The following is a 16413-nucleotide window of genomic DNA, read 5'->3' as shown; positions in this document are numbered from 1 at the left end:
AACAAAGATAGTAATTAAATAACCCTCACAAAACCATGAACGTGGGTGACCTTACCAACAATGCTAATGTAACGCCTCATAACGACTGGCTCACAAGAGACTCCTATTGCATGCAGGGCTATGGGGAGAATGCAAGGATTCAGCCATGTTTCCAGGGTGTGCCCCAGATGGTGGGGATGAGATGAGAACAATGGGCCATAAAAGATGGTACATTATTATTATTTGTTTTCAGCACCACCTACTAGCCTCAGTCATGGACCAAAATTCCCTTGTGCTAGGTGCTGTATAACACAGAACAAAAAGCCTACTCAGTCCCACTGTATACTAGGCTGCCCAGGGCTGGACCATGCTTCCATAAAGCATAGTCCCTTCATGAGTTTCTCATGGCGTGAGGGGAGATTCCTCACCTGCCCTGACTCACATCATTGGCTAAATGCCACAATTTGGTCAAAACTATTTAATCAGTTTTCCAGATCAAGGTTTTCAAAAACAGGAGCCTACAGTTAGACTAAATAAATGGGCTGATTTTCAAAAGCGTGGGCAGCTCCGAAGTGCACTCGGGTGATTTTTGAAAATCTTGGTCCTGCTGTTCTATTATACATTTTCTGAGATCCTAACAAAACAGCGCTGAAGTGCTCATGTTTGTGTCTAATACCGTCTTTAGCCAAAGAACTGGGTTTCTGAATTGAAACTTTCCTCTCGCCTGATGATGTTTAGTTTCATCTTGCACAAGTGCTCATGTGGAAACAGGTTTCGAATTCTGCAGCGTTACGCTGACATCTAGCACGCTTTGTTTTTCAACTGAATGAGCTGGAGCATAGTTCATTTGCCTCTAAATAATGAGTTCAATAAATTGGGCAAAAATGTGAAACAAAATACACACTCATTATTCAGCTGGTAAATGGTGTTCATCAAACAGGCAGGAAGCAGGGGATTGAAAAATAATCCCAAACAACCAAGTTTTCAAACTTTTCTTCTTTATTATCTGTTCTTGCAGACAGACAGTTTAGTGCCTAGGGTACAAATTATGGCTGCCTTCCTCCTCTGGGTTTCCTTGTAAGAGACAGCCATGATGGGGTACCAGGTTGCTAATATTGTGGTATGCTTAAAGATGCAAAGGGGACATGTTCTAGTTTCATTTGGAGAATTTAAAGTAGGCAACACTACTTGGAGGAGGAGGGGTAGGGTTGAGGGGATGCAGTCCCCTCAGCTGTATAGGACATCTGCACAGGGCTTCACTGAATAAGGTTGGAATTAAACATATGGTCAAGTGCTTTGCTGAAACAGGGCTCTACTCTTCAGTTGACACAGTAAGAAGACAGAGCCTTAGATTATGAGCCTCTGCTAGTAACCATGCATTACCTAAAGGCTCTAATATTGTCCACAAATTCTAAAGCATCCTTATAAATTAATCTCAACATCAGACTGTCTGACTCAGACCAGCATAACATACTGCTCAGCGATTTGTTATTTGAGATTATTTTATTGCCCTAGTCTTAAAAGATATATCAAAAGCTTCTTGTAATTAACTCAATAATAAAAAATCACATCTGGCCCCCTCACACTGCTACCAAGTGTTGTGTCTAGACAGACACTTTAAGAGTTTCTTTGATATCATTCAGAATGTCTTACCAGATAATTGCAGCAAAAACATGAATCTTTTAATTTGGGGATGAGCAGATATGCCTGATGTACCTCAGGGGTTTCTTGTGGGAAAAATTGTGCTGTGCCCTCCTCCTCTTTATGTTAATCAGATTTGCTTGCAAGATCCATAGTTTCAATTACATCTTCATTGTTGGATGCAAGCATTCTCATTACTTGCCAATCATTGAAGTCTACTAGTTAGCCATATTTCCCATAGCACATAAAAATGCACATGGAGAGAAGAGTTAATACAGAAAATTATCTTTCTTTAAAAGCATTAAAATTAGCATATTCAATGCTTATGAAAGGTACCAAACTGAGAAACCTCTAAACCAAAGGAATCCCTTTACCCATCCATACTATGGCTATGCACGCACCTCCATCCTGAATGCTTCAACTTTCACCTGCAAGGGCAACTAGGTCAGCCTCCCATCCCCATTCATTGTTTGGTCCTTCTGCAAAGACTGTCATCAAGAGTGTCCAGAAGTGTGACTTGTGATGTGGCCACTAACAAGCTTGGAAATGAACTGAACCCAGCAACTGACTTCACATAGAGCTAGAGGTTATCAATGTTTGGTCATGAACAGGCGATGTAGATGAGAAAGACTCGATGTCTCATTGCCAACCCCCTAAACTATCCAGGCCTCCTGTAATCCAGTCACCTTTTTAGGCCTCTTATTTATATTTTTGTTAAGCAATGACCATTTGCTTGACTCTGAATAAGACACAAAGGAAGAAACAGCCTATGCCCTGTAGAGCTTAATACCTAGATCAACCACAAAATACCCTGGGATATGCAGAGGATGGGTCTACCTTAGAAAACGATGATATTTCTAGCCTACCCAGAAGCTAAAAACATGGAAAATCTCATCAGAACATAAGCCTCTGAAAGATTTCCAGCCTCTAACACTGTGCTCTGTTCTGATGAGGCAAATGATAAGCAGACAGACTATTTGATGCTTATTGTGAACCAAACCTCCACACGTATTGAGGTTTGCCCATCCTTTGAGCGAAGATGGAAGCAGAGTTTGAAAGCAAGGGTGTAGCAGTTGGCATGCACAGGCAGGCAGTGCCAAAATCGTTGAGTGGTGAGAGGGGTCCTGATCAAGCCAGGAAACCCATTTCCCTTTTCAGACGTGGGAACACTTCTGGGGATCCCCAGTAACAGTTTCTTCGGAAGCTGGCTCTAAAAGTCTCTTCTCCAGAGGAGCACCTTTGCATTTTAGCAGGAATTTTGACAGACTAAAACCCTGCTATCCACATCCTCCCTCTGCACAGCCTTCTCCAATTTGTCCCTTTTCTTTCTTCAGGGACTTGGAAGAAAGAGGAGCAGGGAAAAGCACAATGGAAGTAAAGAGGGAAGGGAGAGAACAGGAAGACTGAGGCAAGGACTCCGTCCTTCAGTGGCAAGGGTGGCAAAAGAATTGAAGTGGGAAGGATCGGAGTCAGATTTATATAGTGTGCTTTAAACCACAAATCCTTTACCTCCTCATTTCCTGGCAGGCAGAGCTACAACAAAATAGTTGTTCACGGCCTGAAGAGAGAGAGAGAGAGAGAGAGAGAGAGAGAGACAAGAAGCAGACAGTTTGAAGCCAAGGGAATTTCTGGAGCAGAATGAAGTGAGTGTTCTAAAGAGTACTGAGAGAGAAGAAAGAGGCCTAGGAGAAAAAGACATAGAAGCTTTGAAGCTGAGTGTGAACTCAAAAGTAGATGGGACTGAGTTACGGCACTTAAAGCAGTAGCAGTGTGAGAAGGTTCCAGAGCTCAGGCTCCAGCAATGAAACAGCCCGAACCCCAGGAGCCTGAGTTGGCTGGCACAGGACAAGCAGGCATTTTTCTTTGCTGTGTAAGAACATAAGAACAGCCATACTGGGTTAGACCAATGGCCCATCTGGCCCAAAATCCTGTCTTCTGACAGTGGCCAATGCCAGGTGCCCCAAAGGGAATGAACAGAACACATAATTCCCACCTTCCGGCAAACAGAGGCTAGGGGTACTTCAGAGCATGGTGTTGCATCCCTGGCTAATAGTCATTGATGGACCTATTCTTCATGAATTTATCTAGTTATTTTTTGAACCCTCTTATAGTCGTGGCCTTCACAACATCCTCTGGCAAAGAGTTCCACAGACTGACTGTGCGTTGTGTGAAAAAATACTTCCTTTTGTTTGTTTTAAACCTGCTGCCTATTAATTTCATTTGGTGACCCTTAGTTCTTGTGTTATGAGAAGGGATAAATAACACTTCCTTATTTTACTTTCTCCACACCAGGCATGATTTTATAGACATCTATCATATCTTCCCTTTGTCATCTCTTTTCCAAGCTGAAAAGTCCCAGTCTTATTAAGCTCTCCTCATATGGAAGCCATTCCATACCCTTAATAATTTTTGTTGCCGTTGTCTGTACCATTTCCAATATATATTTTTTTTTAGGTGGGGTGACCACATCTGCACACAGTATTCAATATCATGCATTTATATAGAGGCAATGTGATATTTTCAGTCTTATTATCTATCCGTTTCCTAATGATTCCCAACATTCTGCTTTTTTAACTGCCACTGCACTTTGAGTGTATGTTTTCAGAGAATTATCCACGATTCAAAGATCTCTTTCTTGAGTGGTAACAGTTAATTTAGACTGTATGTGTAGACATACCCATGATTGCTTAGTGGGGTCCTTATCCCACTGATCAACGTTCATCAGTAGGTAACACCATATCATGCGTTGAAGAAAAAAAAGCCAGAGAGTAAATTTGTTGAAGAAGTTGCACTGGGTAGTCTCCACTTGCATTTACTGGCACATATAAAGGTGCATGTCATCACAAATGGGTAACGGGTTCACATTGTTTTCACAGTGCCTTAATTTGCTTGTCTAGAATTTCTTAAACAAACATAAGAATATACATAACACTCAGAACAATGGCCAGACTCAGCCTTTCCAGCCATCGGTGGTGTGTCTGTTTACATTGTCTGTTATGAGTCTGAGCTTAGCACTAATATTTTAAACAGAAGTTGAGTATTCTTATTCTGAGACCGACACGTCCATATTGATTCATATACCAGATTTCTGAGCTGTCATTTTCAATGATCTACCACCTCAAAACTGGAGATGTGAACTCTGACAAGCCACATTCTCCCCCTAGCACAGATGAAAAGACTCCCAAGATCTGCCAATAAGGAGATGCTATCTTAGGGAATCGGATCCTATCCATTTCTGCTGACTGCTACCAGGGATGTGTCATCGTCATAACAGCATTTGGCAGACCCGGCAAATAAAATTTCCTTTCGCTAATCCTCTGGATTAAAAGAAATTTGAAACAAAAGCAAATATTTGTTTTAAATCTACAGCTGCAAAAAATCAGTCTCTGTGTTTTATAACTATTCAAGTAAAATATTTGCCTCAATTTCACTTAGTGCTGTTTCATTATTCCCTTTCCCTGCTCCCTATAATCCATTTTACAGAACATCTTGGCAAAACACACATTTAGCATATATAGATGATGAACTTCAATCTTACATCTTGTTCCTACTGAATGCAGTGAAAAAACCTCCCATTAACTAGCATTAAAATCCATATTGAGACACTTCTAGCCTTCCTTACAGAGGTGTTGAGCACCCACAGCTCCCATTTACTTTCCAGGGCAAAGTCAATAGGAGCTGTGGGGTGCAGGAAGAGGGACTAAGTACTTGTGACAATCTGGCCCTCAGTGTCACAATTTGGCTGCTCAAAAGATAGAAGCACTTAAATTAGAGAGTGTTTCAGAAAGTGTGTCTGTATCTGCACTGAAGTAATTAGGATTAATTGGAGTTGCTGGGTGCTTAGCACCTCTGAAAAAGAGATGACTTTACTTAAGCACCCAAATCTGGATTTTAGTCATCCAGATTTGAAAATATTGACCTAATGGCTTGGCTGGGAGGCTAGTGAATTAAGCAAAAACCTAAATAAAAAAAGACATTAATTCTTGTTCTGGGTCTGCTACAGATGTCCTCTATAGCCCTTGGTCAGTCTCATAACATCTATGGCTAGGTTTCCCTTGCTATGCAATAGAAACAATAATACCTTCCTGACATAGATGTTGTATAGCCTTATTCACTATTGTCTACAAAGCACTTGAGATCCTCAGATTGAAAGTGTTATTGAAGTGTCGAGTATTGTTACAATTAAGTGCAAAATTACAAAGCTGTGTCAGTGTTAAATGTACTTCAGCATTAAAGTCATCCCACTTAGCACAAGCCAGCTTTGAATAAAACCAGTTCAATATTTTTAAGTCAAAGCTGCAACACTGTCATTCAGTTTTCTAAACTGATTCAAAACTAGTGTTGTTAGAACACTGGGTCATTTCCCCCCCGCCCCCCCTCTTGGGATCTGATTAGTTTCTAGAGAATGTCACACAGAAGATTCCCTCAAATTAGAGATCACCTAAAATTCAATATCTTCTCAAACTCCCGATCATCTCAGACTTTAAGCATTTCAAATCTTCACACTACTGATTTTCCACAAACTTAGTTTGTTTGGGAGAGCTCATTAAGTTTTAAAAATCAAGCCAAACTCTGATCTGTATATACTAAATTGTAACTGACTACAAGGTCACATAAGAAATTCCAATTTCTATTATACAAAATGTTGTATTAACAGCCACATGAGTTATACTTTTAAAATACTGTCTTAATAAACACAAGGGAGCAGAATTAAGGTCAAAGTTTTCACGGATCAATTTATAAACCTAATCATTGCATTAACATGACGTTTTTTGCATGGAATTTAGCTTACTGTTTAACTCTTGTGATTTATAATCTTTTTTTGCTGAACCACTATGATCTTTATTTTTTCCCCTCGCGTGAGAAGGGCAAGTTTACATGTATAACAATTTGATGACTCAGAAGATTAGTACACAAATCTAACCCTTATGTAAGTAAAAGAAGTAAGAGTGATAGGTGAATTTACAGCTTCAGGAAATGTCGACATGCTTTCAACTTGAGTGAGCAGCAGGGAAAGCATGTGTCATGTAAATTTGTGTGGTTGTATAACCTGGGTTACTAACATCAAATCCATTTGCTGTTACAGATTGCTTTGAACAACGTCTTCAAAAAGAATCTTTCCAGTGGCCTGTAAGCAGACAGATCCTTTGCCAACATAGAGTGCATTAAAGAAAAGACCTTAGTGGTTTCTAATTCCCTTCCTATTCTTTCTCAAATTTCATCCCACAGACAAAACTTTGGGTCAAAACAGAGATTTGATGCTGACACAATTTTCTTTCTCTGCTACAAACATTCAAATCTTGACATCAACATTCAAATCTTGACATCAACATTTCTTGTGCTTTCCATGTTAGTCAGAGTTCAGCCCACAAATTTGCTCTGGGCAAAGAAACAAACAAACAAAAACAATAATGTAAATAGACATTTAATTCATCTGACATCCAAATTTGGAAACTCCACCATATAGTCAGTATCAACATGTCGAGACAAGGAATCTGAGTGATGCTTCCAGGGATGAAAGCCATAGGGCCCAAACTTAGTAGGCCTTTCCCAGCAACAGTACAGCTTTGGGGCATAAAGCTGCCTTGAAGTAGTGTTACACTGGGGGATTCTCTCCATCCATGGGGATCCTATAGTAGCACTGGGCTGTCACAGTAGCTCCTTATTCCACCTCTGTTCACTGTGGAGGGTATTCAGGAAAGGCGACACGGCTGTGCCAACCCATAGATGTAATTAATGACACTTATACAAACCATTTAAGAGGCTGGGCCTTGATTTGGCCCAGAGAACCTCCATGATGGCAATGACAAGTGAGATGGAAAGAAAACAGCTTGACTCTTGGACCCTGAAATGCATTTGTGGGGACAGGACAGCTTTTTACTTAGAAACTGAGGAAATTTAATCTGAAAATCAGTGAGATACATGAATATGGCTCTCTATGGCGCCATTTTCATAACACACTTTTTAGGGTAGAGCTACACTTCAACATTTAAAGTTTCTGTTCTAGACCCAATCCTGAAAACAGGAATTTTGACCTTGACTTCAATCGGAGCAGGATTGGGCTTTTCATGAGATTTTATGAACAGTCCAAATAAGAGCAGACAATTGCCAGTAATCTTAGAAAATTAAAGCACCATGTTTCTTCCCTTCCCCCAAACCTAGTCATACCCCAAGTGGAACTTATTGCAGAAAACAGAGGAAGAAAACACACATTTTTTTTTTCCAAATTGTTTTCCTGTTTTTTTGTTTGTTTTTTTTCAACATTTGAAGGATAGCAACCAGTTCTGTAGTTGGCTGGGAAAAAAAGGTCATGTGCACATGTGAGAGAAGCGATGGGCGCTTGAAAACGTAGTCAACCTTTTTTAAGTTTAAAATTTTGTCCACATTTTGAAATTTATTTCAACCAGCTCCAAATGCAATTATTATTTTGTTAAACTAACAAACTACTTTGTAGGAAAAACTATCACAACCAATAAAACAGCTAAAGTCTTGAAAAAAAGAGTGTGAATATTGCTGTGTGAATAACAAATGTTTTGGTTTTCTGGCAAATACGACAAGTTGAAGAAAACATTGTTTTGGGTTGATCTGAAATTTTTTCCCCATCGAGTTTTGGAGAATCAAAAAGTAGAAAACATTGGGTGAAATGACTCATTTCGTTCACACTGCAATTAAAGGAAATTTGAAAGCAAAAAATCATTTTGAATTGAAAAATTGGTGTTTTATTTCAAAACAAAACATATCAGGTTTTTGGATTATTTTTCCCCACCCAAAACAACTGAATGAAATCTACACAAATTCACAAAATGTTTCAAGCTGCTCCAAAACTGCAAGTTTCTGTCAAAAAATTTCACCCAGCTCTACTTATGAATCACAGGACCGAATACTAGGTTTAAGCAGAAAAGAATTTCATTGGTTTCATGTCATTTGTGAGGAGGTGGGAAGATGTTTACTTTTTCTGGGCTACTAGTCACATTTTATATATTTTCTAATACACTGCATGACAATTGTCTAAGCCTCCTACGCTACAGCTGAGCTGAATTAGGTTTGAATGCGTCACTTTCTATCTGCACGCAGATAGATTTCCTCTTTTATATTTAGGAACGTTGGATTATGAAAGATTTTCATTTGATTTCTGCTACCAACTGGAGTAAACAAAACCAGACTCATAAATAAATTAGTTGGGGAGACCAAGTTCTCTCAGATGTTTCTCTTGCCAATAAACAAATTCCATTCAAGTGCTTGCAAATGAACAGCAGGCTTTGTCCTAAAAGGGAGGGCATTAGCAGCTATTCTGGTTCTGAATGGTAAGTCCTTTTCGTTTTAAATCCACAGTAACACCAGTTTGTTATCCATGTGGACTCAAGAAAATTTGCTGGTGTAATTATTGGAAAGTCTGTCCTGCACTCATTCATGTTAAAATATTATTGAGAGTTTTGATTTGTCTAATATTTTGCTGCCCTAGTGGTGATGGCCAGTGTCAGACTGACAGCCTTGGCTGCCATATGGTAATAAAATGGTCCCTCAGGAAAAGATTTACAACACTCAAGTGTTCCCTTCCCATCAGAAAAGTGAGTTGTCATAGATCTAGACCCCTTGTGCCGCCAGCTCACCAGACTGCTGTGAGGGGATCCAGATACTGAATCTCCCATGTGCTTTAAGCTTCTCTGGGTCTTAGCAGGATGCAGCACCGTTTCCTCCTTTGGCCTCTCTGCCACATTTCCTGTGCCTGACTCTCAGTCATGGAAAGGGAGCCCTTCAGCTCACCTGCCTTCATTCCCCAAGACCAGGGCTGACCTTTTCTAGAATCCCAACAATGGCATGAGCCTTAGATACAGCACAGAATCTCTCCCAGAGTGACGTTTTAACACCCCTCTGACAAGGATAATCATGGGCCAGATCTGTTCCCAGAGGTGGTTGAAATTTTCCAAAATTCAATTCTTTAACTAAAGGTTGAATTTCAACTAAAAAGACATTTTAGTTAAAATTTTCACAGAAGTTACAGCTTGTTATGGACCAGCTGTACCGGCATGCCTTGCTCATATAAGTCCCATTGGTTTCCACTCTCATTAGTTCAGCACATCTGAGCCGGTATCACGATGAAATGTAATGAACAGTGCAGTGTCTGAGAATTAGTGTATGCCTCCTGAAACAACGAATGCCACAAACCAAGTTTTATTTATATTTTGCCATCTGATAACATAATAATGTGATAATATAAATCTTACACTTTGTGAGCATCACAAAAAAAAATATATTATGAAATAAAAATATTATCATGTTAACCAAAAGAAAAAACAATATATTTAGAAAAGAAAAATATTACAATATAAAGGTGGTACCAGCTTCTTACTGTTTTCAATCATTTGCTGCAAACGTTTAAATTATGCATCGGTAAGATAAATTACCTTTATTTTCGCTCTTGTTTTAAACAGGTACTAATTCAAACACAAATAAAACCTATTCCTCAATAAGGGAAGTGTTTATTAATTACCTAGGATTACATGTAAATTTAAGGAGGGATGATGCAGTAACTATTAAGAGAATTTCATTATAATTGCTTACTTCCTCATGGGTATGAAGATCTTAGACAATTAAAAATGGTGCTATAACTCACAATAAAAGGAACTGCCATTGGATTAAGAGTAATCTCTTTGATAAATGAGCAGTTGTTGTAAAAATTGTTTATTGTGAGAATTATCAAATAAAAAATCAGATTAGCTTTCAGTAGGGTTTGCAAGAAGCAGTGTTGCTAATTGTGATTTTCATTATTTATACGGTGCCAAGTTTGGTGGGAACCTAATGCACAAGTAAAAAGATAAAGGCGGGAATTCCTGGCCCCACTGAAGTCAATAGTTTTGTCAGTGACTTTAGATTTCAGTCAAGGTCCTTGCATTGAAGCGTTTACAATCTGAGGCCCTGATCCTGCAAAGACTTGAGCATGTGCTTATTAACTCTGCTCATAGTGTGTGAGCCAGGACCTCTCAGGAAAAAGGTTTGATAAAGTTCTTGAGCTCCAGCCTGGAATGCTTACCTCTGGTTCTCCCACAAGTGTCTGTTTCCTACTGCACTGCTCACCACACACAGCAAACCCTCCTTGAACAAAGCTGTAAATCCATTACCCTCTTCCACTTCAAATGCCACTTCTGCTGTGACACCTATGTGAAATCAGCCACCTAATGACTGCTGGGCTGAGTGGCAATCAAGTGAGAGCTCAAGAGAGAGGGGATTGGTCCTGCTTTGAGCAGGGTGTTGGACTAGATGACCTCCTGAGGTCCCTTCCAACTCTGATATTCTACGATTCTATGATATTTATTTTTAGAAGTACACCAGACACCCTTTCATCTAATTCACAACCATCAAGCTGTGCACACAGGTAACCTATGTCACTATGAGATCTCATCATCCTCATCATGCTCCTTCCCTCCTCCCTGTAGTGATTGTTACACCCCCTCATTGCATTGTTTTAAATCAGACTGTAAGCTTTCTAGGGCAGTGATCACATCTTTATGTGCACTTGCACAGTGCCCAGCACAATGAGACCCTGATCCACATGGGGCTCTTGGAGTGCTATCCAAATAAAACTAATAAATAATAATAAATTCATACAGAAAACCTTCCCCCCTCACTAACAACAAGGGCCTTATTCACACAGTTCTTCTCACAGCAGGAGCCTTGACATACCTTCATCCTCACAAAAGCTTTTAAGCCTACTGGTTACTTGTCTATCCTTCTGACAGCCCTACTTCAATAGCTAAGATTCAATTGGAACTGTGTGTACGCACACCTGAGGATATAATTTTGTCCTAGTACTTCTTAGAGATTGGCGAAGGGCTGTTGAGGGTAACAGACAAGTTAATTAAGTGCAACGGACAGGTCAAAAATGTGAGACAGATTCTGTGCTGCCTCACAGCCCATGCCCATGGCTTGGGTGCTATCGCGGGGAGAGAAAATCTGATCAGAATTTGTCCATAGATGTGAACTCAAGTCACTTTATCTTGGAATTTTGTTGCTGCACCTGGTGTTGAAATGTCAGTTCTCAAGTGCTAACCACATGGAGATTTTCTGTGACAAACTTCTCATTGCCCTATATCTGTATTTCATTTTAGAAAGCACGTAAAATCTGCACACCAAATGCAGCCAGTTTTTGAAAAAAAGAAATACTAGCAGAAATTGACCTTAGAGTATAAGCATTTCTTATTCCCATAACTACGGGGTTTGGTGCTTTTCCAAATTAATCACTAACATAGTCCCCCATGGCTGCAGTTTAAGTGGTATATGTCAGAAAATATCAGCTCCTGAGGAGAAATTTAGAAACGTGTGCACGGGCGCATACACAGACACACACATAATTGACAAACATAAAGTTACATTTCAAACATTACATTAGTTAAGGAGAGATGAATTTTTCATTGTCACCTAGAAATTTTAATCCTTTTGCTTAAATCATCTTTGCTGTGAAAATCCATGTTCTCTGAAGTGCTAAAGTTGTTTTCTGCTCCTGAATAGGTATGTGAATCATTGAAAAATTATCATCAGGCGCTAACACTTACTGACATGAATCACTGAGGACATGGAAGGCTGCCTTAATGAATAGTTCTGGAAAACTGCCATTAATTTTTGTGAAAATACTCAAGATTAAAATTCAAAATGTTTTGGGGACAGAACTTCAGCTAAAGCAAATTGTCATTGCTCCATTAAAGTCAGTGGTAAGTTACACAAACTGAAAATGGGACCAATAATCTTTAGTAAAGGTAATTAAAAATATCTTTCTCCCACTAGTTATAAGAATCTCTCTTTCTTTTTTTAAAGAGATATCACTATGTTCTTTGTGCAAGAAAAACAAAGTTTGAAATGCAGCTCCCTTAGGGATTTTGTATACTGGATTTTTGGCATGGTCAGTCTGGCCAACGGAGAGCAGTGATCAGGGAAGGGCTATCTATAAAATAAATCTATAGGAAGAATCAACATTACTAGCTCTAATAATTGGCAACTGCTGAGAAATTTTATACATTAGGAAGTTGATATTGAATAAGGAGCCAACCCTGTTTACACTGAAGTCAATGTCAATTTTACCATTGATATAAAGTGGAATGGGATCTGGGCCTTAGCTTCTAGCTTAAGTATATAGAGCCATGAAATCCATACCCTTAATGTTTTATTGTGTTGAAGAAAGTCAGTGCCTTTATGTAGTAAAATAATTCATCCTGAATTGTACAGGTGTGTAAATTTTATCTCACAAGAGTCTGCATTCCAAGTTTTTTATATTTTGTCACATATTTGAAAATGGCACTGTGATGCTGTTTATAAGAAAGGTGACCATTTATATCACTGTTCTTACCACTCTAACACAATTTCTGTAAATCTTATACACGTGTATCATGTAAGGTGCCAAGGGAAAAGTTATGATTTGCTAGGTATGATTATCCTGTTTGTATGCATGTATCATCTTTGTATCTGAAGTTATGAATATTGGCTATGTGCTGTTATCTTAAACCTGTGTTATATTCTTGTGTGACATCCTGCAGATAGGACTTACACTAGGGCCAGACAGCTATGTATTGATGGCCCATGGAGGAAACTCAGCTCTCACAAAGGGCCATTTAAGAAACTCATCCCATCCAGATAGCTCTTCCTGAGGATGTCTCAGCCAGAAAGGAGCCAATGGCCGCTCCATGTGATTCAGCAAAACATGTAGTGGCACATGATATGCTCATGTGACCCTGGACTCCATGTTGGGCCAGTAACTTTCCACAAACAGGGACAGTGGGCTTTGTTTGGGACAGTAAAATTCCAAGCACATGGCAGAGGATATAAAGGACCCTGAGAGATCTCCATTTTGCCTATTTCCTGCCATAATTCTCTGGATTGCGGGTTTACAACTAAAAGGAGCATCTTGAACTTTGAACTGAGGACCTTCCAATCTTTTGGCAGATACCAGAGAGACTCTACAAGCCATCAATTTATTCCAGGGGTGGCCAACCTGAGCCTGAGAAGGAGCCAGAATTTACCAATGTACATTGCCAAAGAGCCACAGTAATATGTCTGCAGCCCCCCATAAGCTCTGCCCTCCCCCCCCCCCCCCCCGGCGCCCCTCCCCCCCATCGGCAGTCCCTCTGATCAGCGCCCCCCCCCCCCCCTCCCCTCCCCATTCGCTTTTTTTGGGAATGGGGGGGGGGCGGGGGGGGGGGGGGAGAGAAGGAATGAGGGCACAGCAGGCTCAGGGGAGGGGGCAGGAAGGGTGAAGTGGGGGCAGGGCCTGTGGCAGAGCCAGAGGTTGAGCAGTGAGCAGCCCCTGGCACATTGGAAAGTTGGCACCTGTAGCTCCAGCCCCCAAGTCAGTGCCTATAAAAGGAGCTGCACATTAAACTTCTGAAGAGCTGCATGTGGCTCCGGAGCCACAGGTTGGCCACCCTGATCTATTCCATCATTGCTACAAACTTGATATAAGGACTTGGAATTATTTGCATGTATGTGATCTATTAACCATTTATAACTCTCTTCTTTTATTATTAAATCTGTAGTTTGTTTACTAAAGATTGGCTGACAGCATGGTATCTGAGTGAGATTCACATTGACCTGGAGGTATGTATCTGATCTTTTGGGATTAGAAAGAACCTCACATATAATGAAATGGGTTTTCAGTAACCCCTCACTGTATTAAACTTGGTTGTCTGGATGGGAGCCAAGGGCTGGAATGTTTACAGGGGATTGTGTTTGGCTTCTGGTTAACCAGTGTGGTATTACAAAAGCTGTTTTGTTACTGGTTTGATTAATTCTCAGTGTGGCCCTTCCAGGAACCCGGGCACAGTCGCCACTTTAACAAACATTTAAAATGGAAAATATTGAGAGAAAATATTCATGAAATTGGCAGATGTTTTACAAAAATAGGAGAATTTTGACCAAATTACTTTGCATCCAAAGCATGCACAATTCTGTATTTTTTAAAATAAAGAAATGGCAATTTATGCTGGAATTTTGTAAATGTTTGTAGATGCAAAACAAAAATGTAAAAAAGTACAAATCACAATGAAATATGAAATGTCACAAAAAATGCTTTCCTCTGTTTTGCATGGCCCCTTCACCTGAGCAATGGTATGTTGTAACGCATGTCCAAATCCAGTTACGTAGATTTAGCAAATTTCTTGAAGGAGTGGCACCTGCAGTACATATCCTATGTATGGTTAGTGCTTGGAGAGTTCTTGTTGAAGTATTTTCTTGCCTCAACATTGCTGAGGGACACAGAGCAGCGGGATGGATTCTGTCTTCTGTATTCAATGCTTTCCACTATTGCTTGCTTCATCACCTGTAAAACAGAGTCAAAGTTCAGGGCAAAGAATTGACACTGAAGGTGGTTCTTTAACTGATGGCAAAAAGCCATATCAGCTTGTACAACTGTTGCTCTTAATACCAGAAGCAAGCCAGTATTGCTTAGAAGAAAGGGCTTTAAAAACAAACAAACAGACCATATGTTGAAATTTTTGAAAAAAAGAACATCGTTCCTTCCCCCCACACACATACCTCCCCCAAGAAGAATCCTAACTACTTCTCAATCTCTTATGGTCAATCACTAGTTTGTTGGTTTTTTTAAATAGTAACCTCTGATAAAATATAGGTGACAATTGGAAGACTGGAGAATTTTGAAATGAGAAGGCTGTATAATATGGTAGCTTATTATGAATTATGATTTGTCCTAATACAGTCCTTTTATCATGGTAGCATCAACAATGTGCACGAAAAGACCTGACAAATAAATACCGGCGAAGTGTCTTATTTTGGGGCTCTATCCTGATAAATGACAATGAAAGAAGTTAAGTGTGTCCTGAGTATAAAGTGAGGAACTATTTTGCCACAGTTTAATTCCTAGGTCATCCTGCCTTTACCCTCATTTTGGTCAAACTAAAAGTCCCATAAGCCTTTGGTCAATGCAATGTGTCTACCCTTTGATCAAAAATACAACAATAAACTTAATGGCTGTGAGGACTTAACAGGGCCCACTAGTCAACAGAGGAATAGCCAGGATTGTCAGGAAAGAACCATAAAGTGGTGGCAGATTGCCCATCTCAATTTAAAAAGCAAATGAATATCCATTTAAAGAGGTCATTTGCCAGGATATGCAAGAGTCTGGGGAGGCAAAAAGGTCAGGTTTTTTTTTCCCTCTATAAATCACTGCAAACTCAAATATTCACTCTGCCAAAAAGGGAAGAGCACAAGAGCAGCAGCAGCAGCAGCTAAAAAGAAAGAGAAAGCTAAAATCATCTACTTTGGCTTGATTTCATACTCCATGGATCATCTAAAGAGAATGTCTGCACTACTAACTGAATTAGTTGAAGAACCTCATGAATTAGTCATGTAAACATTTCTCATCTGCTGTTTCAATTCTGCTATGTAGACAATCTTGTTATGAAATAATGTTCCGTGCCTGCTCTAGAAAATTATACAGCACAAAAGAGGAAGACTGTCTTTAAAAAATGTCTGTGTTAAAAATCCTAATTCTTTGATGTTGAAAGTAGAAGGCAATGTAGCCACTAGGTGGCATATTTTGATCATGTACTTATTACAAAGATCTGAAACTTGCAGCAGAAAAAAATTTACAACTGTTGAGTGAAATCTCTAGAACAAAAATATACTTGGGCCCTGATTCTGATCTTGTTTAAAGTAATGTAAATCAGGTGTAATGACTGAAGTAAATGGAGTTACACTGCAGTATATGAAATCAGAATTTGGTCCATATCTGATTTTGGGGTGTAAATCAAACTCTGCAAGAATATTCAGATTTAATGGTAAAATTAAATC

At 39.6% G+C, this 16413-nt stretch overlaps 1 protein-coding gene across 1 annotated transcript in view; it reads right to left on the bottom strand.

Annotated features, from left to right (window-relative positions):
- Nucleotides 1-13831: 13831 nt before the first annotated feature.
- PLA2G4A (phospholipase A2 group IVA) overlaps nucleotides 13832-16413 on the bottom strand; it is a 131509-nt gene continuing 128927 nt past the window's right edge. Inside the window, exon 18 of the mRNA XM_034779552.1 lies at nucleotides 13832-14923. Coding sequence (XP_034635443.1) covers nucleotides 14792-14923 — 132 coding nt within the window. The 3' untranslated portion in view covers nucleotides 13832-14791. The remainder of the gene's footprint in view (nucleotides 14924-16413) is intronic.

Source organism: Trachemys scripta, chromosome 8 (assembly GCF_013100865.1).
Source record: "Trachemys scripta elegans isolate TJP31775 chromosome 8, CAS_Tse_1.0, whole genome shotgun sequence".
In the NCBI taxonomy this organism is placed as follows: domain Eukaryota; kingdom Metazoa; phylum Chordata; order Testudines; family Emydidae; genus Trachemys; species Trachemys scripta.
This window is presented reverse-complemented; position numbering and strand designations above follow the sequence as displayed.